Source organism: Hippichthys cyanospilos, chromosome 6 (genome assembly GCF_059441005.1).
Source record: "Hippichthys cyanospilos isolate Australia breed blue-spotted pipefish chromosome 6, RoL_Hcya_1.0, whole genome shotgun sequence".
NCBI lineage: Eukaryota > Metazoa > Chordata > Actinopteri > Syngnathiformes > Syngnathidae > Hippichthys > Hippichthys cyanospilos.
In genome coordinates this window covers 12,172,952-12,199,012 of record NC_142374.1, presented here as the reverse complement: position 1 = coordinate 12,199,012, position 26,061 = coordinate 12,172,952, and the positions used below count along the sequence as shown (strand labels likewise).

Below are 26,061 nucleotides of genomic sequence, written 5' to 3'. Positions count from 1 at the left end.
CAGCCTCTTATAGATTCTCTTTCACCTGGAAATTTTTCATTCTGTTTAGTGCCCACTTCGGACGGAATAATGAATGGGGATAAAAATAAGGCAGAGCAGCTGCGATTAAGCATCTGTCCTCAAATGCCACTCGAGTTCTTCATTTCCTGTTTTTCCCCAGGCGATATTCCCCCAAGTCAATCCTTTGCCATCGGTTGTTGCTCTATTCGCTATGGCACATTTTCAAGAGACAAACAGTCATGTGTTAATGTCGGAGAGCACCCTATAAGTGCAAGAACGCATATTCACAAAGTCTTGTGGTCATCTGGCACTGATGGATTCCTTATGTATGGTTTATGTAGAACGTTTGATCTTTGAGGTAGCTTTGTTGCCACATGAATATAGTATGAATGTACCACAGCAATGGTTCTGCATCATCCTTGACTATTCAGCCCGAATATTGTGCTTTCTATTCAAAATGAGTTGTAAGTACAGGGTAACAGCAAATTGCCATTGATATCATGTAAATACAGTATCCATCATTATTGGGATGTATAATTTTTTTTCTACAGAGCACGGTCTACAAATGTTCTTTCAAAATATTTGATTGTCATAATCATATTGCAAACTGTAAGATGCAGGTGCCTCTGCGTGGGATTGAATTTGGGCTTGTAATTAGACCTTTGTCTTCCAAAATGCTGATATGCTCACAGTACTTGGTGTCATCACCAATATAAAACTCTTTTTTCTTGCTTCGTTTGTTTCAGTATGATAACTTCAAAGTTTTATCAAGCAAAAAAAAAAAAGACCTTGTAATTGATATACATTTTCATGTAAGCAATTTTAGCTGTAGAATTGTTTCGTTTGTTTTTTTATTATAATGATTAATGCAGCGTTCGTTCTGTGTGAATGAAGAGGGTCAATTTGGTTTTCTCATATAGAACAGTTAATTGTGCTCTTGTGTTGTGCCGAGTAGTGGATCTCAATTTTTTTTTCTATTATTCTTTTTAGTTATTTATTCAATCAACGTAATTTTTTTATTGCCTGCTTTATTATTTGCTCGATTATGGAATGTATTCTGCTTGGGAAGTGAACAGATTAAGAATAGTATAGAATAGTATTACGATGATTATGACAATAAAACTCTTGAATCTTAAAGTAGACCACCCCATGCTGCCAACTTTATGTGTTGCCTTCGCTATTTGTGTCCTGCCTCATTCCACTGTTCAGAATGATGCTGGGACCATAAAAGGAAATGAAGCCCGAATTTGTTGTTAAACATGTTACTCATTTGTGCCGAGATGTGTAATTATTAACGAGGCCTAAAGACTGCTTAGGGGCCCATTTAAAAAAAAAAAAAAAAAAAAAAAAAGTTCAGAATTAATTTGTTGGTTATTTGTATATAGCTGGGAGTGGATTAGTCAGGCTGTTTGGCTGGTATGGGCGGAGGAAATTCAGATTTATCCAATCACCTTGACACCTGTCAGTCATGAAGAATCTTTTAAGAGAATTTGAGGCCCTGCAAAAATCCTTGGGTGACAATTAGTAGTTCTGGACTGGCTGTGCATGTGCATGTGCATGCCATGTCATTGTGTTTAGGGCAGGAGCCTGGGTGCACACACACACACACACACACAAAAATTGCACTGGGGTGGGGGGTATCAACAAGATGATATGCCACTGTCTGGGCCTGATGGTACGGTTTCATAAAACATTGATGTAAAACGTGCCCTAGATTTTACCGGCATTTACTGTTATTAAGTTTATTGAAAATTTACCTCGTTTGTGACTCCTAAATGCCTGATGATATTACTAAATCAAAATCATGTTTTTCCGCTGTAGGCAGCTCTCAGTTTTCAGGAATATAAATTAAGCACTGTTTGGTACCAAGCGCTGGCTAGATTAAGTTAATTTACAGCCAACAATTTGTCTCCTGGGATTGACTTGGCTGATTTTTCCTCATCCGGAATTCACAAGTGGATGTTATGACACATCTCTTCTTAATCTTCCGGCTCTGATTAAGGAGCTGAAGACATTTACAGTCGCTAATTATCATCATGAGAACATTTTCTGACACTCAATTTGTCTTTGTGTTTTGTTTTTTAATGGCATCTTATTAATAGCCATGAGCTGCACCTTCAAAAGATGGCGCATTTCTAATACTATCATTTGGATGTCAATCTATTGAATTTGAACTAATACTGTTAACTGCTAACTGTCAAATGTCTTCCCTCTTTCTTCATCTTCTGTGTTGACTTTCAGATCAGTCAGATGCTGGGAAATGAGATGAAATTTGCAGTTCGAGAACCAATCGGGCTGAGGTGAGATTTTAGCTCCTCGATTACTCGCCGGTTACTGTGTTAACACAGTGCATCTCTCCAAGTCACATTCAAAATGTGTCAACTGAACAAAAAAGAAGTGGTTTCACGCAATGCTTTTATGTATCTTCCTTTAGGATGTGGTTGCTAACATCAGCAGTGGGTTTTACTGTGATCGCCTTAATGGTAAGCACTGTGGAAATTCGGCAAATTGTGTCCATCAGTCATTGTCATGTGCAACTATGAATGAATCGTCAGTTTTTCAGTTGTGCGTCCATGACACATTCTGAGAAACAGTCAAGTCTTTGTCTACTTTATTGCTTCAATGTTCAATATCGCCCAGTGTTCACGGTTTCTTGCTCACAAATTGGACACATTTGGCACAGTGGCTGTATTTTGGGGGAGAATGTTGCTGTGTTGAAATAATGACATTTGCGTTGTCGTTTTCCTACACAGGCCTTGGTGTTTCCCAACCATTTATATGAGGTTGTTTTTGAGGAGGAACTATCTACAACCAGTCTCTCTATTCGCCTTTATGGAGGAGCGCTACTGAGTGAGTGAATGAAGATGCAAAAAGATGATGCGCACAACTTTCCACCTCACTGATCTATAGCTGTATCTATAAATGGAGACATGATGTTTTAATGCTTAATCCTTTAACACTGCACTGGGTTTCCACTGAAGTGTAGTTATAACAGTTCCATCCAACCATTCATAATGCATACTACAGTTGACTGAAGAACATCCCTTAGGGGTAATGGTCAAGGCTTTCATCCCAGCCCTGCAATTTGAGTCAGTTTGTCTTGAGTTTCATACATTGGTTCCAGGTTCCAGGAATAATTCAAGAATATTTTGAATTTAACTTCTTAACTTCATCTGGCAGGAGGATTTATGTGCTGTTGAATGAAGCCTCCTCGGTTGACAAACGTTCCAAAATTCTCATCGAAATGTTTGTGAACATGCGTTATGCCGAACAGTTTATTGGAATAAGGTTGTTTTAGCTAATAAAAGGTAACAGAATAACTTTAACTAGAAAAAGGCTTCACCTGGAAAAAGGTCAAACAATCATCTGGGAGTTGGCATCTTTTAACTGTGCAACTGAGATGTCATTAGAGGGAGCCAACACAAATACGATGTTGCTTCTCAGCGACAAACTGAAACGATTGTAGTGATACAGATAATTCAACTACTTATGTCACTTAACTAAGTCCAAAATGTGACACTAGAGAACAAGTGCTCTCCTTAAATATTACAGTCTGAGTTCAAATACATTAAAATGGGGTCAGTCATAAGAAAGTGGAAATGTGTATTTTGGTCTTTTCTGTTTATATATGTTTTTCACCAAGTAAGATTTAAAAAATAATTCTTGTTATCACAATACCAAATTATTCAATCGAATCATCCCTACAGCAGAAATACAAGATGTCCTTATGAAATCACCTCTTTGATGATATTTTGCTTTTTCAGTTGAAGCAAATGATGATAAATTATTGGCAGATAAGACAAAGAAAGTTAGTCATAAATTAATTAAAAAAAAAAAAAGCCACCCACCACAGCTAACACGAGATATGTTGTTTTGGTGAACATCTCAGTTGCAGCTGAAAAATGAGCCTGTAACAAAAGTGACTCCTGTTTATGTTTCCATTTGCAAGCTAGGTTTGTTAATTTTTCTGCAGTCTGCACAAAAAAACAAAAACTTCTTTTAGTCTGCACAATAAAAAGAAAATATTTCCTGTTGTATTTTGAAAACTGCGAAATTTATATTGGACAACATTTAATTTTACTTTTTTTTTCCACACAAGATATACACAATATCTTGAAAAAAATAAAACACTAATACAAAAAAACCCTCAAATTTTAGAATAACTCAGTCTAATAAAATTAATATCTGTGCTCTTAAAACAATAGAAAACTACCTAACTTTAAAAGTAAATTTCAAAATTAAATAAAAAGTGACCATAATTAAAACTCCCAATAGTATGGTATTATGTTTATTATTCTGTTCCCACATTGAATAATAGGGTTTTGGTAGGTTTAGGCACAGGAGGAGGAAGATAAAGATAGCAATGATTTAATTAGTCACATATAGCACTGTTTGGAAAAAAAGCTTTCACCAACGTTTGAGGTAATTAAATATTTTTATAAATCCACCTGTGACCTTTTTCTTTGCAAATTTCCTTTTACGACATGAGACCTGCAGCTAATAAAGCAATGCATATTTTTATATGCAATAAATTTTCCAATAAATCCAAGCAAACAATTTTCTACTGTATCTATATTGATGGTCAGTGCTTTGTCAACAGTCACTCTCCACTACAGTATATTATCCACATAGGCTAATTTCATTTACTATAGTTTGACTGAGACTTGACTCCGGCAAAGGATTAGGACATTTACTTTACATTTACAGAAGCTTCACACAGCATGACTTGAATAAAACACTTTGATTTAAAAAAAAAAAATGTTTACATGTTGGAAGAAAGTGACTGAAAACGTGCAACAACCAAGTACTAAGTACAATTCATTTGACGCTTTAAAGTATTCTTTTAACATTCCAGATTTCTTGAAATGTATAAACATGGCTTAAAAAGCACCACATGCGGTTGTTTGAAGTCACATCTCCCCACTATACAGTATAAGAATTTAAACACCTTTGATCACATCAGTGGTTATCCAGAGCAATTGCAAGGTGCAGTTAAGGAAAAGCGGGGCATGAGGGTGTGGGAAGAACGAAAAGTACCGCAAATTTCCAACTAAGAGCCACTACCTTTTTCTCATACTTTGAACCCTGCGGCTTAAAGTCCTGGGTGGCGGATCTGCAGCTTTTCACTTGCCACCTGCGGGGAATCTTCCTGTAACAAAGGGAGTCAGAATAAGACGTTATCAAAATATAGATTTTGAGTTGTGTTGTACGGTATATAGTATAAATAGCAGTAAGGTACTAGTTTGCTTCCCACCAGGGGACTTGATTTTTGTGTTGGAGGAGTATCTAAAAAGGCCAAGTGTGTCGGTGTGTTATTGAAAATATATTGGTGCTGCTTTTATTTCTCAACATGCAGGCTTGTTCAGTCTGTAATGCGTGGTATTCATTATTTCATTCATCATCAGACTTAACATTTAACTGGAATTAAAAGAAAACCTAACTAAACTCTACTCAAAAAAAAAAGAAAATATTGCTGCAATTGATACAATTATTTTTCTTTCAATTATGGAACCAAAGTAGTCAGTCATTTAACATTTTTGTATTCTAACATACATAGTGCACCGCTGCTGTGACATTTGAACCAATCAACGAAAGCAGCCTATTTGGTTGCGAACATGGTGCCACGCACAAAGGACAGATGGAACATGGATGTGCAAAAATGTCTGAACCACCTAGCATCGGCAATAAAAGACAGTCTTTTTCTTCTTTGTTGAATGTCAACAGGCCTTTGGGGATTATCAAATGGAGGAGTGGGGGGGCTGACTTCTTCCGAGATAAGAAGCAGCAAAGGGGTTGAAGGACGGGATCTCTCATCTGCCAAGCAGCCTCAATCTGGCAGCGAGACAATGCGGTCCATCAGCCCTCCCACATTTAAGGCCACCCCTGCTTGTTTCCGTAGCATGTCTGTCTGCGTGCAGAAAGGCAGTGACGTGCAGGAACATTAACTAGAAGAATGGCAGCAAAGAACTCAAAATGGAACATGAGCTTTTTTCCAAATCAATAAGTCAAACCATTTAACTAAATCAATAGACCCATTATATTGTCAAGTGTACACAATGCCGCAGTGTAGTGGTTTTATGAACTCCTGTAGTACAAGGGATTTGTTGTTTTGTTTATTCTAATGGCCCAGATCCTGTCATTTACCCCTGCTTGTCTGTCTATGCAGGCTTGGCACTGATCATGTGGAATGGCCTCTACACAGTAGAGAAGATCATCATCCAGTGGACTCTGCTGAGTGAAGCTTGCTACTTTGCAGTGCAATTTCTTGGTATTCAACCCATTTCCCCATGCAACATTTATGGACCGGTTTCATTTCTTTGCATCCAAAAGATGATCATGGTTTTTTAATCTCAAAATTCGAGTTTAGCGCGTCAGTATTCTCATTCATGTGCAGAAACTGCCCTCTACTGTTCAACCAGTGAAGCGACAACCTACTTTTTTCAGAGATTCGTTTATTTCTTTTCGACAGCTGCTCATTCTCACTAGGGTCGCTGTCATGCTGGTGCCTGTCCCAGCCGCCTTTGGGCAGTAGGCCAGGGCCACGTTGAACTGGTTCCCGCCTGAGCTAAAGCAAACCTTGATTGGGGTTTAGGCAAAAATGGAAATCAAGCCAAGAATAAAGAATAAAGCCAATCAAAGGCTCTTGCAAATGGATTGTTTCCCTTGTTGTTGATCAATGTAATTCAGCAAAGTACACATCCCTTGAGATCAAGTTGGGTATGCTTGAAAAAACATGATGTCCTTACATACAGTATTTTATAGCTGTTGGCAAACGTTTGCATGGCCTTAGCACTTGTGATTGTCTATTAATAATCATGTGATGCTTTGTGGTTTCAGTGACATCAATCACCTTAATAGAGCTTGGCATGCTGCCCAATGCTGCCATACTGCTGCTTCTCAGTAGAATCCTCTTCCTGGTGGTCACCATGGCTTACTACTACCACCTGGGCCGCAAGCCCAAGAAGATCTGAGCCGGTGTGCATGCTGCAGGAATACCAGAAGTGGACAGCTGAGCACAGATCACAAAACACGCGGTCGCAAGGTTTGGATTGTTATTTCAAATGGAGCTTGGATGGAGCGTTACATGTTGCCAGTAGGGTGCACTTCTCCATGCTCCATCCATCCCCAGGACCTAGCTTAGTGTTACCTCCAAACCATCGACAAATAAGCACATAAGACTCGACAAGGAAAAAAGAAATGCATTTCTCCTTCAGATATGTGTGAGGTCAAACCCTCAGGACACAAATTCCTCTTGAGTGCTGGTGTTTTAAAAAAGAAAGAAAAAAAGAGACTTAACGCATTGTATTGTTGTCACCTTGTTTATGATCAGATATGTGCTCTTCAAAGCAGCCTCTCACTTGTTGCTAATTGTTGTCGCTGTTGGTATTGTACTTTGACTATAGTTCTAAATTTACAGATATTATTCCACAAAAAGGTTACTGTTATTCACGTGAAAAGCAGCATCTTGGCACTGCCTCTTAACTGCACTCTAGGACCAATAGTCTGTGCTGGAATCTGTACTTGTGTTCATTCGCTGAAACACTATAAACATAAACAGCGCTCAGAGTCAATCAAATCAAATGTAGGCTTAGCAAGCCACGTATTTTCTTCACTTTCGTTATTAGCACAGTAGTGAACTAAAATCTTCAATGTTCAACAAGGAAGCAACGTGATTCTTTTTGTCAATTACTCAATGCCTCAAACGTGTACGTTATATTCACAACAGTAATGATCTTCAACATGCACGGCAGGAGAAGCGTGGAGATGTTGGCCTTTAGTGTTGAACTGCCATCACTAGAGCAAACGCAACTGCTTTGGTTTCTCATGAGTAGTGTAGCAGAACTTTTATATAACACCTTGTCTGTAGCCTTGCCTTAAAAACTATTTGAAATTGTTAGCAACACTGCATTGTTACCCTTTTTGGGGTATATGTATATAGAAGTACATTTAGTGGTGTTGTGAAGCGCATAGGGAATTTCTTCAGTATTAGATAAAGCTACGGTTTCTCTCAAGTGTAATTTTGTACCTATATATGGAACTTGTGTCAAAAAATGGCATGCGTGTAATATTTCATCAGTGCAGGAATAGTTGAGATACTGTAGCGTATCAACCATTGAACCAAACTGATAAAGGATGTGAACGTAAAAAGTAAAACAAAAAGCAAAATGACTTGGTGCACCTGGAGAGTGGTGAAAATAAATAAACATATGTGCGTTGTTAACGGGTACTTATCGATTTTTACTCCTTCACCGCATTTAGTACAATTCTACCTCCCATTTGTTAGCATCATTCCAGTTTAGTTCATGTTTTTATTCTGAACTTGTGCTTTTCCATTCTGGAGGAGTCACTTTCAAATTCAACTGAAAACAAAGCTTGAATTGGCAACTATACAGTATGCAGAGTCTCCTTCAAAGGTGTCCCTCAGTCCTGCCCCAGATGGGAGAAGTCCTGAGGTCTGAGTGTCTCCGGGTTTGCATTTGTACACTCAGTATTGAGTACATGTGTGCTTGTTACTTGGATGAGTATTAACCCTACATAGGAAATTCATGGGTGAAGTCTACCGCACCCCTTGTAGAAATGACTATTTATTTTAATGTTTGATTACAAGATAGCTAGAACTCTCCCCGGCAACAGTGCTTTATTCTAGGAAACACCCACCTCAAAATCAGAAGTAGGCCAATTTATAGGCTGTTCTGCCCTCGCGGGTCTCCTGCATGACTGGCAAAAATGTTAGTCATTTGAGTCGAGTGGAAGGTTCACATAGATTATAGTTTGTCTGATACAGGTCTGACCTGCAGTGCATTGTTCTGCATCCCAGGTTAAAGTTTTTCAACTTGTAGCAAATGTTTTCTTATGTATATAGTGTTTTGTGGATCTTGCACCTCAAATTGAATTGTGGGTTTGAAATAAAGAACCTTTGTTTATTTTGAAGACTTCCAAACGTATTCCATTGCTTGTTTTTTATGTTTCTTTTGTATACCAAAATGAAACCTGCAGATTTAAGACAAATCTTAAAACCCCACGTCTAAGAAGGTTTGAACTTGCACAAAGTGGGCCGTGGGCTCTAAAATGATCATTTAGTACAGCAGTTTCAATACTTAAGTAATTATCACGTACAGTACGTCTCACACATGAAAGGTCTTTAGTTAAAAAGCAGAGGGAAGCAAGCTCTATTCAGTACACTGACAAGGAATTTCCAAACCGGTCTTGCAGTGAGCAGGAATCCCTGCTAGCGCCCAAGGTGGTTTGGTACCTCTGCTAATAAACCAAACGGGTGTGTTTGTTTCCATAAAGTAGTTGTTAATCGAATTTGCTCAAAATGCACAAGGTTCCCAGTTCGGGGCAGCGTGGAAACGACTTTCTTTTTATTCTTTGTGATCTCCTTTGTAACTTTTGCCACCCTCACTAAAATCATCCAACGTTCCTGTAATGTAGTGCCTATCAAAGACACTCACAGATCTCTACTGTAACCCCTAAACAGGATACTTTATGTTGAATACAGTCGGCCCCCGGCTTACGAACCCCCGGCTTACGAACACCCTGATTTACGAACAATTCGCCTTACGAGCGTGGATCACGGAGATTTTTGTCCCCCACTTACGAACAAACCTTTTGCCTTACGAGCAATCCGACATGCCGGCCATTAAGTATGTGAATATGTTTCTCGCTTAACTGCGTCAACAAAATCAGCAGATGCGTCATTTAAACCTTCAGTAGATACTTGTGAACGCTATTGGTCTTACAACGTCACAGTGACTGTCTCAGTCACGGTGTGTAAATATATTACCATTTAAGTGTAGTGTTTGTACGGCTAAAGGGAAAAACAGCTGACATGAAATTAAATGTGCAGATTGCAGGACAAAGAATTGTCATTGGTTTAAATGTGTTTTTTTTTAAATTAATTGTCAATACATTCCAACCGTTTAAAAAAAAGTGCGAATAAGTATCAGTCAGTCACGGAGATGCCAATATGATATTGGTCGATTAAGGTCACCCGGTCTCACTCACGGAGATGCTATTGGCCGGCGTCACACGTCAATCACAGAAGTGCCGATATGCTATTGGCCGAACGCCTTTATCTAGCTTGATGGCACAGCTGGTTGGGATGGAAGGAAGGAGAGAAAATGAGTGAAAAACGGAAGGGAGGAATGTTGTGAAGACTTTGCAAACTTTATCTGTTAGACATAGCTTCCAAAATTACTAGCAGCGGTAAAGGAAGAAATAAGAGGATGATGTTTTAGTATCTCCGTGATTAGCACCCTGACTGAAAGAGTTACTGTGACACTGTAAGACCAATAGCATATCTACTTCGCCGTGTTGACTTTGAGCGATGGTCTCTGCTCCCCTCCGCTTCCACCCAGCTCAAGTCACGTCATTCTAAAGGTAAAAGTCATTTTTTCTTTGTACTTATTTAATGCAAAATTACAGTAGATTATGTCACTCAATTTTAATATATGTGTACAGTCGTGGTGTTTCTACCTAGGGCTTTTGCGCGCGTTGCACGCATTCACGAATTAACATGGGTTTGGATTGCCCGTTATATGAGCGAGCGTACCTGCTGAACGGATTAAGTTCGTAACCCGGGGGCCCACTGTATTTCTCTGTGGACAAATATTTATTTATAGTTATTTCTTTTAGAGAACATGTCTGACACCTTATGTTGATTTTTAAAAAAAGATTTCTTAATAATTAAATGATATCTTTTTGATGACAGACATCTTCTATGATCTAAAAGAGGACACTTTAGGTATTTTTTTTTTTTTGTGGACCACTGATGGCATATTTTAAGTCTTTGACTTATTTTTATTATCATTTATTTATTTATTTCTACCCAAAAATTCTTTGCACTGGTTAAGGGGTATTTGCCTGAAAACATGTTTCACAATAAAGGTTCACAATAAAGGTTGAGAACCACTGCCAAAGAAACCCTTTCTGAGGAAACCGAAACGTGGATTGTCATCCACTAGATGTCGCCATATAAACACATTCAACGTATTCAGTACACTACAGATAGAGCCAATTTCAACTGACCTTCTGCATCCATCCATCATTTTCTTCAGCCGTTTATCCTCACCAGGTTCACTGGAGTGTTGTTGCTTATCCCAACTGTCTTCGGGCAGGAGGCGGCGGACACCCTGAACTGCTGGGCAGCCAATTGCAGGGCACACAAATGACCATTCACACTCACACCTTAGGACAATTTCAAGTGTCTTCCATGCATGCTTTTGTGACTTGTTTTTATAGTCTGAAGCTGGAGCGTACCCACGTGGCCTTTTTTTCGGTTTCCTTTTCTTGGTTTTTATTTATACTTATCCTTTACCACTTTCAACGTTTACTGCCGCCTTCTTCAGAAGTTGTCCCAGAATAATTCCGCGCTGAAGGCATTAAACCAAACAAATGCCTAGCCATTTGTTAAGCCATTGCTTTTGACATTAAAAAAATATATATATCTTAAACCCAAATGGTGCACGTTCCTGAAATTGTTCAAATTTCAGTCTAACTGAGGAAAGAAAGTGATTAAAGTTATTTTGGATCATTGATCTTACAGTTTTTTGCACCCAATCATTATCGTCACCGCATACCCTGACATGGGCAGGGGTACACCCTGAACTTGTTGCTAGCCAATCACAGGGCATGCAAATACATACAACCATTCATACTCAATACCACACTTGAGGACAATTTTGAGAGCCCAATATACCTACCATGCATGTTTTTGAAATGTGGAAGGCAGTCAGAGAACCCGAACAAAGCCCATACAGGCATGGGGAGAACATACATACAAGCTCCGCGCTGGAGCTGGAGATGAACCCGTGAGCTTTGCACTGTGAGGCTAAACACTATCGATGTGCCACCCTGTTCAACATTTTATGATCTTAAGTTTTATCGGAGAAGCATAAAAGAATATTTACCAAATTATTACCTGTGAGGCCTGAATTCAATCGAATATTTCAAGTACATGTGAAAATAAAATGCATGAAATACTTACAATTTGCCTCACTTTTTTCCTCCACAGTAAAGAAGCACTGCAACTTATATCATTGTACCTGTTTTTATATACTTCAGTTCCCTCTGTGAGGCCAAGCAAATTGATTAAACGAAAGGCATTTTTGTATTAAATAGTTTTTTATTACATCAAATGTATATAGCCACTCTTTCTACCCCAATCTTCAATCTTGAAGGCACTTTGCACATTTTTGCTACAAACAGTCAAACCTCTCATCCAGCGCTACATCTCGACTCAAGAACAAGCCCCTCGTTAGTGCTATTTACAGTACATATGCACAAAGTGCACCCAAGTGGCCCGTTGGCTACAAAGGGATCAAGAATGATCCCTGCATGTTACGTTACCATTGGGGGAGATTCTGTGTGCGTCATAACGTCTTATTTACATTCAAAACGGCAAGACATTTAAAGCAGACATGGTGTCAAAAGACCATCCTCCAGACGACACAAGGAGGAACCCTATCTATATTGCTGTTGTAACTTCTGTTTTTCCAGATCTTTATTCAACATCTACTCACCTGTGAGTCTACACAATTGAAGTCATGGATGTACTCGCTGACAATGTTAACACAAGAAATGCTGCATAAACCCCCCTAGTCGCTAATGAGCTAGCTCCTCAAAGTCAGACAGCTGCTTCATCTGCTCCACTTGCATAGAATGTCTTCTCACAAGCTTCTTCTTGCACTTCAGCCCGCCTCTCTTTGGTGTGTTTGGTGCTACCGGCGCTAAGGATCGAATAGCGCTGGCCAAAGGCGAGGATGGCTTGCTACTGGCGCCAATGTCAGGTATGGGAGGGTTGGGGTTGACGTTGAGAGGGGGCAAATGGCCCGGCCTGGTGTGGGAGATGTGATCAAGGAGCAAGGTGCCCGAGCCCCTCCTCTCCAAGAGGCCCGGCGGACGTCGGCGGACGGCGCTGGGCGAGGGCATGCTGGCGTTGCTGTCCAGGGATTCTCTGGAGCTGGTCAACAGGGCCAGAGGGGAAGTATTCAGTTTCCTTCGCTCCACCGGCACCTTTGGGGAGTCCAGCATGACAGAGTCGGAGTAGAGCTGGGAATCGGAGTCATAGTGGTCTGTCCCGACCCGCCTCTTGTGCATGATGTCTCTGAAAGTGGGATGCCCGACGCCAGCGGCCTCCTGCTCGGCGGGTACGGTGCTGCGTCGCGCCAGGGGCTGGTGCTGGCCCAGTGATCTTTCGTACGCCGCTTTAGAGGTCGGCGGAACCGACAGCGAGGTTGTCATTTTGTAGCTCTGCTCGCCCACCGGCGGGAAAGCGCTCTCTTTGCCGTCGACGCTGTTCTGCCGAGACAAAGCGGCCTTTTTGCTCAGAGTCAGGCCGTTCACACCCGCCACCACGTCCTCGTCCGAGCTGGCCTTCTTGCTTTCGTCGTGGCTGCTCGCCCGTTCGGCCAGCACCGAGGGCGCTATCAGCCCCCACGGCTCAGACTGCAGACGCTTCAGCTGAGGTAAACGTGCTCGCTTGTGGCTGGCGGGCCGCCGCGTGGGCGACGAGGGCCCGTTGGCCAGTTTGTTGGCTGAGCAGGATGTTTTGAGCTTTGTCTGGAAGCTGAAGACCGTATTTTGTTGCTCTTGCTCAGAAGACGCAGTAACGTCGATATCAGAAGGGGAGGTGCAGTATGCCGGGGGGGACTTTTCGATCAGTTCTGGAGACGGAGGAACATTTAGGTACTGTTTGGTGGTTTTGGTGCCGGACGGTGATTTATCGGTGGTGATTATGATAACCTCTTTGCCTTTGGCTTTGCATGCATCCAGGAGCAGCTTGAGCGTTTGCTTTTCATTGGCATTAATGGCGTAAACCAGTGCGGAGGCCCCGGCCCTGTCCTCCAGGCTGGGATCAGCCCCGTTGCTCAGCAGGTGGTTCACCACTTCGTGGCCAGCCTCGTGGATGCAGGCGTGCATCAGGGCGGTCCGGCCTCCTTTGTCTTGTATGTTGGGGTCAGCCTGGTTGTCCAGCAGATATTTGACCAGCTTGGACTTGCTGACACTCTGCTGGTCGCTGTGCGTCGACATGCAGGCCACCATGAGAGGCGTCTCGCCGCGTTCGTTGCTCTCATTGATGTACGCGCCGCCCTCGAGGAGGAGTCTGGTGAGCCTCAAGCGTCGGAGCCACACCGCTTTCAGAAGTGAGTTCCCGTCTGTGCGCAGCTCCAGAATGTCAGCCATCGCCCCGACGCTCACAGCTTTTCTCTTTCTCTGTGTGGACGTTACAGCTTTTTTTTTTTTTTTTTTTTTGGGGGGGGGGGGGGGGGTGACAGCACATAAATATATAAATATTAAAAACGCGTTGTCCTGTTGAAGAAACACCAGCAGATGGCAGTCTGTGACAACATTGCAATGATGATAGGCAACAGAGACGATACAAAACATGAACAAGCATAAACCCGAGACATTTTTGTTGTCGTTTCATTTGAGGGCGGGATCAATAAAAGCGAAAAACGTGGAGAATCCGTCAACGTATCTTATTAATTACCATAAAAGTAAAAGAGAACAAATTAAATCAACGAAAATCATTGCGTAAAAAAAAAGCATTAATATTTGTAGAAGTTGGGCACAAAACCTGCGTGCTCCAACCCTTTAGGGATCTATTTATAGATCAAATCTTGTGTGTATTAACCATGGCGGAATATTAAGTAGAATATTAATTTGGATGCTGAGTGGACCCCTCCAATGGCAATTTCTTTTGCCTGTTAATAAGTCTGTCTTAATATAATAGTAGATTGGGCTTACCTGGTCAGAAGATGGGCTTCCCATGCTCACAAGCAGCCTCTCTGCGTCACGGCAGGATGGAAAAACGAGGAGAGGTAGCTCGATTCAAAACAGAAAGTTTACGCAAAATTATAATTTTGATGTTTTCCCTATATTTGTGAGCCATCCACACCTCGCCTCGGTTACCGCCGGGGCGCAAACCCACTGTAGCGATATAGTGGGACGCACATGAGCACACCTGAGAGCGGCTTTTTTTTTGTTCCCAAACGCGTGAGTCCCGACACCCGACGAGGAGGATGCTTTGGATTCTTCTTAGTGCACGCACTCAAGGAGCGCAACCTGGAGACATTGTGGGTTATAAATAACTTACTTTCTTTGCCTGTTGAATGAAACGTGTACGCTCTTGACGTCAGAGCGCACCCAAAAATAAACGTGCGTCTGACGAGAACCTCTGTGCATGAGCCGAGCATCCACAGCGCCGCTGAAACACGCGCACAAACACACACGAGCACGACTGCGCACATGCTCGCGCACGTACACAGGCACTGTTGACATGGACAGACTCAGTGCATACATTGTATGTTACATTCAAAAAGAGGGAAGAGATTTGTAAAAGAAAGGAGTGGGCATGATGCAGTTTGTGCTTACACATGTTTATATGATTGCATTTGATGTATGATCATTTAGCGGTGTTATTCTTTTGAGTGTGTGCATGCGTGTGTGTGCGTGCACGCGTGCGTGTGAGCTCATTTTAAATATAGCAGCATTGTGGCTCCCAGTGTTTCGTTAACAACACTTGAAGACTCTTTATTGTGATTAGTACAATTGAATAATGATTGCTCCAATGGATAGTGCAGTAGAGCCTCTCATACTGTAGGACATGGTATCAATTAGGTTCAGACAGACACCACTCGCGATCACAGTAGAAGTGGTCATTTAAGTGTCCATAATCGTGACATATCTTAATACAGCCTTTTATGAAGAGTGTATTTTCTTCTTGCTTACATTTCTTCTAATGCCTCACTAATGCTTTGTCAAAAGCTGTTTATTGTTGTTTAGATTACTTTTTTTTATGTCTTGTCATTTGTTTCCTTGTGTGTCTTTTATGGCAAGCCTTTTGAGCATTTATTCGATATCAAGGATATCAGCCATTTGCATTTTTCACTAGTTTGGTCTTTGCCGGCACTAGTTGGACGTACATCCAAACTAGTTATTAGCTTTGTCTTACTAGTTGTACAAAAACGCCGACTAGTGGCTAATTTTCAACAAGTAGTGGCACTTTTGTCCAACAAGTGTTGATTGGTTGTCCAACTAGTGAAATCAAGAAACACACTTGTAGTGCCAATTGCCCAGCTAGTTCGCTTTTTGATGCACATGTGGCACACTAGATTGAACTAGTCATGTTCAAAGTCTTACTAGTTAACTAGTAAGACATAAAAGCGTCAACATGTTAACTAGTCAAACACAGTTTGTTCCTACATGTTAACTAGTGACCTCTGATTTCCTCCACTAGTTTACTAGTGACAGCCGGAACACCCACTAGTGACACTAGTGACAGACAAATTACTGACAAGTTAACTAGTGTGCTCCCCTACATCCCTTGATATCGAACTAGTGAGTGTCAAATGTTTTACTAGTTAACTACTGACGTGCCAAATATCCACTTGTTATACAAGTGGGACAGTTTGACCTCACTAGTTATACTAGTGAGACCCAAAATGCTCACTAGTACAACTAGTGGATGCCAATACACTCGTTTGTCAACTAGTCAAAGGGTATTTTTAGTTCAACTAGCTAACAAGTGATGCCCAAATGTTCACTAGTAGAACAACTGGACACATTTTGCTCACTAGTTGCACTAGTTACACCAAATGCTAATCAGGGGGCGGGAAAGAAAAAAATGATGACAACTCCTATTGGCTCTTAGATAAGTGCTCCACCCAGCAAAGAATTAACCCTGTAAAGCCTGAGTCTGCGTTTCCACAGTTGTTTACTGTCCTGGGCTAAATATCAATACAATATATTAGATCATGTGTCACTTTACTGGTTTATTTTTTTGTTGTTGATTTTTTGAAATTCTGAAACTCAAGACTATCCAACTTCATTTGTTAAGCACTTTAAAAAACCACAGCTGACCAAAGTGCTATACAGAAAGATAAAAACATTGTAAAAACAGACACAACAACTCAAAGACATAAAAGTTAAATCTGATAAGACAAAATGTGTGCAGAAGCTCAGAGAGGTAGAGAGGGACAAGACCGTTCAGGGATTTAAAAGTAAATAAAAGGATTTTAAAATGAATCCTAAAATGTACAGGAGGAAATGTGCTCATGTTTGCATGTGCCTGTTAAAAGACGTGCTTCAGCGTTCTGGACCATCTGCAGACGGGAGATGGCCGAGGCACTGACCCCCACATAACGGGCATTACAGTAGTATGAACAATAACTACGTAGATCTCTGCCGGAGCAAATACTTTTATGAGTTTCAGAGACTTATTATTTACTGTTCTACTGTATATAAGCCATCCATTAGTGGAAGACCAACATTTTAGTCACACAGGGTTCTTCTTGAGACCCACTCACCTGAATGTCTTTTCTCTTCTGTCTCACAAAACTAAAATAAATGCGCTATTATCAGGCTTCTGCTGCAAACTGTGTTGTAAATGCAGGTCTGGTAGAACTGGAGAATGTTTCGCAGAGCAATGGTGTCAGCGGTGTACTTGTTGACATCCGCACCTTGTCTTTCATTATCTTTACCATGAAAACCAACAAAATAAATACAGTAAAATACAAAAACAGAGCCCTGGCTCCTTACTTTTGAACAGAACCAATTAACGTGCCTACAGGTTTCTACGGTCTTTATTGAAATCTGATTTTTTTTTGACAGCATGTGTGATCTCTGTTAGATGTTGGAAGAAATTTTAATTGTTGTTTCACCAATTCTTTTCAGACTTTTCATGTCTAGACCAATTTAAAATACTTATGTAAAAATATTTAAATACACAAGAACTATATACAACAAATTTAACAACGATTAAAAAGGGTATATTAAAAATATTAGAGACAAATCTCTCAAATCATATCGGATATGATGATGACAAATGCTGTGCTTCTCCTCCTGATGTTCTTAAGTAACAGCATTATGTTGCTGAAGATGCCATCTTAAGGTCCAAAGTGAAGCAATTCCTGTGCAGCGGCGTCTTTCAGCAGTTGTCTCCACACTAAAAACGGCGCAACTGTTATTTCTAACGCACAGTCACAGTCACAACAAAGTTGTACTCCATGGATAAGAGCAAGGAAATACAATAATAACATACAAAAGCAACAAACAGTAATAAGAATATTATGTTCCAAAAATTGCACTTTTATATTGCTTTTTAACGGCTACGGACGTCAGAGCCAGCGGCAGATTTCATAAAGTTCTGCCAACATGAGGCTTCTCTTGGCGCCTACTGAGAACGTCAAAACGGGACACGCAAAACTCTGCAATCTTGAGAGAAAGTTTATTGGCAGAAAAATACAAAACGAGCATTACCTCTGAAAAATAATCGTGAAACTACATTTTGTACGACAATATTCCTTACGAATAAAAACAAAACGAACAACATATCTGAAAAATAATCGTAAAACGACATTTTGTCCGACAAGATTACTTAGAAATAAAAAACTAAACGAACAACATATCTGAAAAATAATCGTAAAACCACATTTTGTACGACAATATTACTTACAAATAAAACAAAAAGAGCTTTACTTCTAAAAGGGATTTTCTCCGGCTTCGTCTGTCTTTGGTTGCCACAAACAGTATCATGATTGGCTGTTGTCCTTACCGATGCATCCTGGGTAAAATAGGAGGAGCGACAACTCGTCCTATCGCCGTTTGAGTATTTATTCGTTCTTAGGCTTGATATCAAGCTAGTGAGCACTTGTAGGCGCTTGATATCAAGCTAGTGGGCGCCTTAGGCTTGATATCAAGCTAGTGGGCGTTCTTAGCCTTGATATCAAGCCAGTGAGCGCTTGTAGGCTTGATATCAAGCTAGTGAGCGCTTGTAAGCGCTTGATATCAAGCTAGTGGGTGTTCTTACACTTGATATCAAGCTAGTGAGCGCTTGTAAGCGCTTGATATCAAGCTAGTGGGCGTTGTTAGGCTTGATATCAAGCTAGTGGGCGTTCTTAGGCTTGATATCAAACTAGTGGGCGTTCTTAGCCTTGATATCAAGCTAGTGAGCGCCTGTAAGCGCTTGATATCAAGCTAGTGGGCGTTCTTAGGCTTGATATCAAACTAGTGGGCGTTCTTAGCCTTGATATCAAGCTAGTGAGCGCTTGTAGGCTTGATATCAAGCTAGTGAGCGCTTGTAAGAGCTTGATATCAAGCTAGTGGGTGTTCTTAGGCTTGATATCAAGCTAGTGGGCGTTCTTAGGCTTGATATCAAACTAGTGGACGTTCTTAGGCTTGATATCAAGCTAGTGGGCTCTTGTAGTGCATACTTGTTAACAAGTAAGCTCCAGTTGCCCACTTTTGAGCTTACATGTTCACAAGTAAGCAAAAAAATGCTCACTAGTTCACTTGTTTGACCTTATTTTAACGTCACCAGTAAACTAGTGGGCATTTTTTTAGCTTACGTGTTTACAAGTAAGCACAAAAAATGCTCACTAGTTCACTAGTTTGACTTTATTTTAGCTTCACTAGTGAACTCGTGGGCAATTTTTGAGCTTACATGTTTACAAGTAGGCGCTCAAAGTGCTTACTAGTTAACAAGTAAGCTTAAAGTGGGCAACTGAAGCTTACTTGTTAACTAGTAAGCACTATAAGCGCCACTAGCTTGATATCAAGCCTCGAGCATGTAAAGCCTGATAAAAAAATAAATAAAAATAAAAACATGCTCATAAGACTTGTCATAGTGGTGTCTACTGCCATCGTGTGGTCAGAATTTGTTTGAACTGTACGGTATGGTAATAGGCATGGGGGCAAGAGCACCTTTTTTTTTTTCATTTTATGTTCATTTTAAAAGCCTAGCCACAGACTTCACTATTACTTGATGGGAAATGTGGCCCAGGGCAGATCCGTCGTGGGCCTATTTTCAAAAACTTTAAAAATATTTTCAAAACCAAAGCAGCTAGCGACCAATAACCCAAAACGGGCACCTACCTTAGGCATACAGGAGTCTCCATGAGCAGCGGCATAAAAAATTAAAAGTCATTCCCTAAGAAAATACATATTAGTTATTTTTTATGTAAGTATGACAAAACATAAAATGACTATAGTGCATTTTCAACCTATGTTTTAAACAGCAAATTAATCACTCAATTTTCACACCAGAAACGTTATATTTGAGGAAAGCATGCAGAAACATCTTAACTTTACTCAAGAAAAGCAGCATTTGCATTTTTCTATTTACAATCACAACTTATTTAGGTTGAATTCCGGTGTCAATATTGCCACAGCACGTCTTTCTGGCTATCTGGCCCACGCCCTTCAACAATCACTTTAGCCTGCTGGTAGGCCCGGGTCAGGTTCGTGGACTTGTACATGTTCCAGTCACTCGCCATCTCCTTCCTGCTCTCCTCGACCCTGCTCCTCCTGCCGGGCAGTTGCTCCAAGTCATTGTTCTTCCTCGCTTCTGAAGCCCGGGAAGGTTAGCACCAAAACAGTTAAAGAGGGACCTGCTGATGTGGAGCAAGATGGCGTTGGTCAGCCTGTGCCCCTCCCGGCACCTGTATCCCTGCCAGGTTGGGTGTGAGGCCGTCAGGAACTTGAGCAGGTCCCCGAACCTGCCCCTGTGGCGCATAGCAAGGGAGAGGAACTGGACCCTGCACTCCTTTTTGTCCTCCCCGCACATCAGCGAGTTCCACAACGACATCCCGAAGGACGCCATTGGGGCCATGGGGAGAGATGGCCGTCTCCTCAACCAGCTCAACCAGGGCGTCGAACATCACAGAGGGTGGGTCGCCCCTTTTGAGCTCCATGTCAATCTCCAACTTCTCTCGCTTGCAGCACTGAGCCACAGACGAGTTGGCTTGGACCTTCCTGGCCAGGTAGGTGGCGTGCAGATGGCAGTGAGGAGCAACTAGTCCATTGACTGGTCCGGCTGGTCGTCGGACAGTTCCCTGGCAAGCTCGGCTAAGATCACCTCATCATCCCCCTTCTCCTCTACCTTGGCGCGGTCCAGGAGAAGAACCCAACGAGGTTCAGCAAGTGCAGGCACTGGGCAAGCCTGTAGCTCACCATGAAGTTCTGCACGCTGGTCCAGTAGTTGGTGCTGCACATTGTGTGGCACTTGCCAAAAGAGTGCTCAGTCAGATCAGTTGGCCTTTCGCCCGCACACATACTCAACTCCGGCGATCTTGAGGAGGATAATGTCCCTGCAGGAGGTGGACAGGGCATTGTATGATTTAATGCAGTATGGAGGAAGGGAGTAACTACCTACTACAATATTTAGCTTTACAAACTTTTTTTTTATCTACCTTTTTTTTTCCTTTTCTAATTTTCCAGCCATGGCTACCTAAAAAACATGTTTCTGTTTCAGAAAGAGGTATATTATTGGTCTGTCTTATAAAATGATTATTTTTTTAACATTTAAATGTAACATAAAACACGTAAAATAAAAACAAAAACATGTTTTAGTAAGGACGCAGAAATAGCTCTATTAACGTATTAAATGTTTTGGCCAAAAGCGGGCAATTGGCTTAAAAAGACCTTATTATTTGAAAGTAAAGTTACGCTGTTGTGTCGATATAAACTCCGACATGCCTGCCAGCACAAAACAAAGAGTTATTTAAGTTGAAAGTTCTTGGACATAAATGCGTAAATCGGAATTGTTATACATATGAACAAATATTCGTCGAGATTATTGGTTATAAGAAAAAAAAAGCTGGCAGTTATCATTCAGTTTACGTAAATAATTCAACATAAAGATACGCTTTTTGCACAACGTTTTTAAAGTGCACACATAGTGCTATTTTAGATAATAATTACCTTGAATCCTCGACCGAATCCGTTTAGAAACTCCTGTCGATTTAGTCCTGTTTCCCTTGAAATTCGGCATGAGAATGTAGCATGTATGCGCAATGTATGCAAGAGTTGTACCGTAAAGTAATACTCAAGTCTGTGGCCTAGTACATAAAAAAGTCAGCTCGTAACAGATAAATGCATGTAATTTTGATATTTTCTTTGTAAATACATGCGTTCAAACAGTTGTACAGTAAATTCACTACTTTCATTTCAAATGGTCCGGGAGCTTAAGGGTTAAAGCTTCACGACATGCCATCTGAATAGTGACCAATGAACATTTTTGTCCCGCCTGCTCATTTGCATGCAGTCCACTCGTGATACAAGTTGGCGTTTAGTCACACCAGTGGAATTAACGGCAGCATGTTACTGTGTAGATGTTCTCTAGTAAGGGACAAACGCCCACTAGTTGCACTAGTCAGGTTTTTATTTGACCTTAGTAGTTAGGTAGTGTTTTAAAAATCGATCACTAGTAAACTAGTAAGGCATATAATGTCGACTAGTAACACTAGTTGGGATTTTCACAACCTTACTAGCTGACTAGTGAGGCTCAAAACGTTAACTAGTTCACTGGTAAACCTGAAGATATTCACTAGTTGTACTAGTTGGCTTCATTTTGACCTTACTTGTTTACTAGTGAAACACATGTTTTCTTACCAGTAACACTAGTTGAGGCCAGAGTTACTCACTAGTTTACTAGTGACATGGATTTTCATCTCACTAGTGAACTAGTGGAAGGCATTTTGTCTCACTAGTCACACCCAGATATGAACTTGTGCAAGATTTGATCAAATATGTTTGACATTTTCCCTACATGTAGGGCTTTTATTTTCACTAGTTGACCCTTATGCAGTACTACTGAGCAATAATGTACAACTAGTACAACAAATGTTTAACATGTAGGCATTTTAGTTGTACTTGTTAATGTATTGGGCAAACTAGCTGTCATTTACACAGTGCTAGTTTAACAACATTTCTTACAAGTTGGAGCGTGTGCACCACTAGTGAACTTGTAATGTGTTGTAAGATGCAAACATGTGCATTGGTCAAATTTGATTTTTTCAACTAGTTAACAACTTGCGTGCGCATGCCACCTAGTGCCAAATAGCGTCAAACATGCTCATTCAAAGTCCGTACAAGTTCAGTAATGAGCCTGACAAGTGAGACAAAATACCTTCCACTAGTTCGCTAGTGAGATGACAATCTGTGTCACTAGTAAACTAGTGAGTAACTCTGGCAATAAGTAGTGTTACTAGTAAGAAAATGTGTTTCACTAGAAAACAAGTAAGGTCAAAATGAGACCAACTAGTCCAACTAGTGGATATATTCAATTTACTAGTGAACCAGTTCACATTTTGAGCCTCACTAGTTAGCATGTAAGGCCAAAAGAGGTTGCAAGTAGTCAAGCAATCTGTGTTTCAGCATTCACAAGTTAACATGTAACCCGTAAATGGCAGCCTAGTTAGCTAGCTGCAATTCTTCAGAACAGCTTGTAAGCTAGTGTCCAACATGCAAATAAAGTGGGTGGGCTAATAACAAAATCTAAATCCTGACTGGAGGATTGTAATTGTGTAGCCAATGGAATTTCAGAATGCAACATGTCTACACCACCTCCTCATTATTTTTGTGTAACTAGTTAACTAGTGAGCAGATTGGCATCCACTAGTTGTACTAGTGAGCATTTTGGGTCTCACTAGTATAACTAGTGAGATCAAACTGTCACACTAGTATAACAAGTGGATATTTGGCACGTCACTAGTTAACTAGTAAGACATTTGACATTCACTAGTTTGATATCACGGGATGTAGAGAGCACACTAGTTAACTTGTCAGTCATTAGTCTGTCACTAGTGTCACTAGTGAGTGTTCCAGCTCTCACTAGTGAGCTTGTGCTGCAAATCATAGGTCACTAGTTAACATGTTAGAATAAGCCACAGTTGACTTGTTAACATGTGACTGAAAATGAGTGACAAGGTAGAGTTTTTGTGCAACTTGTGTGACAAAGTGCACATCTAGTGTGGCTGAATGTCCAACTAGTGCTGGCAAAGACCGAGCTAGTGAAAAATGCAAATGGCTGATATCCATGATATCGAATAAATGCTCAAAAGGCTTGCCATAGTCTTTTGCATGACTCGCTTATTAGATTTGGTCTCCACCTGCCCTCTGCCCCCATCCCTAGTGTAAACCAATCACCTTCCTGAAACCATGTTTTGTTCAGGTACTCCTTTTTTGTTATGTCATTTTTGTTGAACTCAGGTCACTGGTTTATTTTTGTCATAAAAGGTATCAGGCGGAATGTGTTTAAAATATTTGATCTTTTGTTTTGACTTAGCTAAAAAAAAAAAGTACTAATGTTTTAACAGTGGATACATCACGCTAAATGAACAGCTTCACGTGAGGGAATAGGTTAGAGCATTTGATCCAAGTGTAAAATTCAGGTAGAGAGTGAACACAAGCGGTCCAAGAACTGATGCTTGGCTATGACCCCACATGTCATTGCCAAACAACCTTAATGGTCAATTTTAAGAGTTAATAAAATTAGCTTCTTTAACAATATAATTTCATTATTTTGGGGATATTCATTCTCATTTTTGTGGCATTTTGGGTGCTCATGAAAAAATGCCACTGCTTAAATTGAAAACACATTTTGGCTTTTTCGAATTATAATCAATTCCATGCCATCATGGCACTCTTGTTTCCAAGACTAAAATGGTTTTATTCGTTTGAGATATGTCCTCTGCTGACTTACGAGTGATTGTTAACCAGTCCAAGGTGGGTCAGACATCTTCACCCAAATCTGTGCGATAGGCTCCATCTCACTTGTGACTATCATCCTGAATTCAGTCGAAACACCAAGTGAAATTCACATCAGTCAACCTTTATTAGTCACTCATACAAGGAAGAAAAGTTTGCGCTGTATATGTTTACTGCACAATTAGAGGGCAAAACCTATAGCATCCGTGGAGCCTAATAGGGGCATTTCTATTTTTAGGATGCAATGAGACAGCACGGAAGTCGTTTCTAACAGTGATGTTCTCAGCCCCTGCAAGGAACAGGTAAATCTGACACATTCCACCAGGCTTTCATGGTACTTGTTTTTGTTTGTTTGTTTTTTTTTCATTATTCTCTCTCTCTATTTTTTTTTTAAATGGCGAGTTCCCTCCCACCACCACAACCACACTCCTCTCCTGGTTTAAAGTAACTACCAGCATGTTTAATTATTTGTCCGCTGACCTCTTGTTTTTTTCCCATGAGACTGGAACTAATCACTTTATGGGCCATCCAAACACTTGACGTCTTAGGTGCTGCAGTTGGTAATGGCAGCAGTGATTTCTCACCTGTGATTGCCTTCTCAGTCCTCGGTGACAGGATGTTTCCAGAACAAAATACCAACGTGTCCTTTGCATAACCCGTAATCATTCATCAGTCCAAAGAATTTGCTCGTTCTGAGGAGAATCAAATACACAGCTCAGAAAAATATTACCCAAACAATGGAACATTATTAGTTTACCCGGATTTGCTATTTATAAGCAGATGATTTAAGATTTTTTTTTATTCAATTCTTGAAACTATAACAACAACATAACTCCCAAATTTCATGCACAAATATTATAAATACTGTCACTCAATTTATATGGCCCCATGTTCTTATGCACTGATATTCTCAGGAAGTGGTGTGCAAAACCAAGGCAATTGCTTCACTGACTCTATTGGGTAGAATTTTGGTTGTTTCACCTAACCACCAAAGCACAAAGATGACATGTTTTGCTGTAATGGCACACCTTTTAAATGTGTGCACTGCAGGTGTGAACAAGCTGTGTCATGGCAATGGTAAATAAAGATTAGCTAGCACATCTCACTGCATTGGACATATCGATCAGTACAGGAGCCACGGATGCCGTCTGCAATCGTCATCCGAAGCACGATCTTTGGCCCGCATATGCTTTCGTCTGCTATATACAAAAAAGGGCAAAATAAATAATGAAAGTAGCGAGAATAAGCGGCGTCACCCCCGGGAGCAGTTTCCATTTTCAGATATCTTGCATCGCAGCTGCTGCTCCTCTCCTCATCATTTCTAAATATAACTTCCGTCTTCAGTTGGAATTGAGACATTCTTGAGCTCAACAGGCTACACAGTTCAAATCTGAGACTATTTACAGACATAAGAAAGAAAAAGTTACAGGCAGTTTCACAACAACAACATTCCCTCACACAAATATCTTGACAATTAATTTTTATTCTCCATTTCAACTGAAAATCGGTGTTTGTAATAATGAGCACACCTGCGGTGGCCACCTATGCTGAATTCCTGCTTTCACGGAT

At 40.7% G+C, this 26,061-nt stretch overlaps 2 protein-coding genes across 3 annotated transcripts in view; one reads left to right on the top strand and one right to left on the bottom strand.

Moving 5' to 3' along the window:
• LOC148422218 (tumor protein p53-inducible protein 11-like) overlaps nucleotides 1-8,941 on the top strand; it is a 31,598-nt gene extending 22,657 nt beyond the window's left edge. For both annotated transcript variants that reach the window (XM_088416177.1, XM_088416176.1), the window contains 5 exons: nucleotides 2,242-2,300; nucleotides 2,435-2,483; nucleotides 2,754-2,850; nucleotides 6,167-6,268; nucleotides 6,838-8,941. In XM_088416177.1, coding sequence (XP_088272303.1) covers nucleotides 2,242-2,300; nucleotides 2,435-2,483; nucleotides 2,754-2,850; nucleotides 6,167-6,268; nucleotides 6,838-6,971 — 441 coding nt within the window. In that variant the 3' untranslated portion in view covers nucleotides 6,972-8,941. The remainder of the gene's footprint in view (nucleotides 1-2,241; nucleotides 2,301-2,434; nucleotides 2,484-2,753; nucleotides 2,851-6,166; nucleotides 6,269-6,837) is intronic.
• Nucleotides 8,942-12,153: 3,212 nt separating this feature from the next.
• ankrd34c (ankyrin repeat domain 34C) lies at nucleotides 12,154-15,216 on the bottom strand. Its single transcript, XM_088417258.1, has 2 exons — nucleotides 14,752-15,216; nucleotides 12,154-14,234 (listed from the first exon to the last, which is right to left on the bottom strand). The coding sequence occupies exon 2, from the start codon at nucleotides 14,185-14,187 to the stop codon at nucleotides 12,607-12,609; it is 1,581 nt and encodes a 526-aa protein (XP_088273384.1). The 5' UTR covers nucleotides 14,188-14,234; nucleotides 14,752-15,216; the 3' UTR covers nucleotides 12,154-12,606.
• Nucleotides 15,217-26,061: the final 10,845 nt, after the last annotated feature.

Bases quoted from the DNA above. Each gene is read 5' to 3' on its own strand.
- ankrd34c (XM_088417258.1), bottom strand. From the start codon at position 14,187: ATGGCTGACATTCTGGAGCTGCGCACAGACGGGAACTCACTTCTGAAA.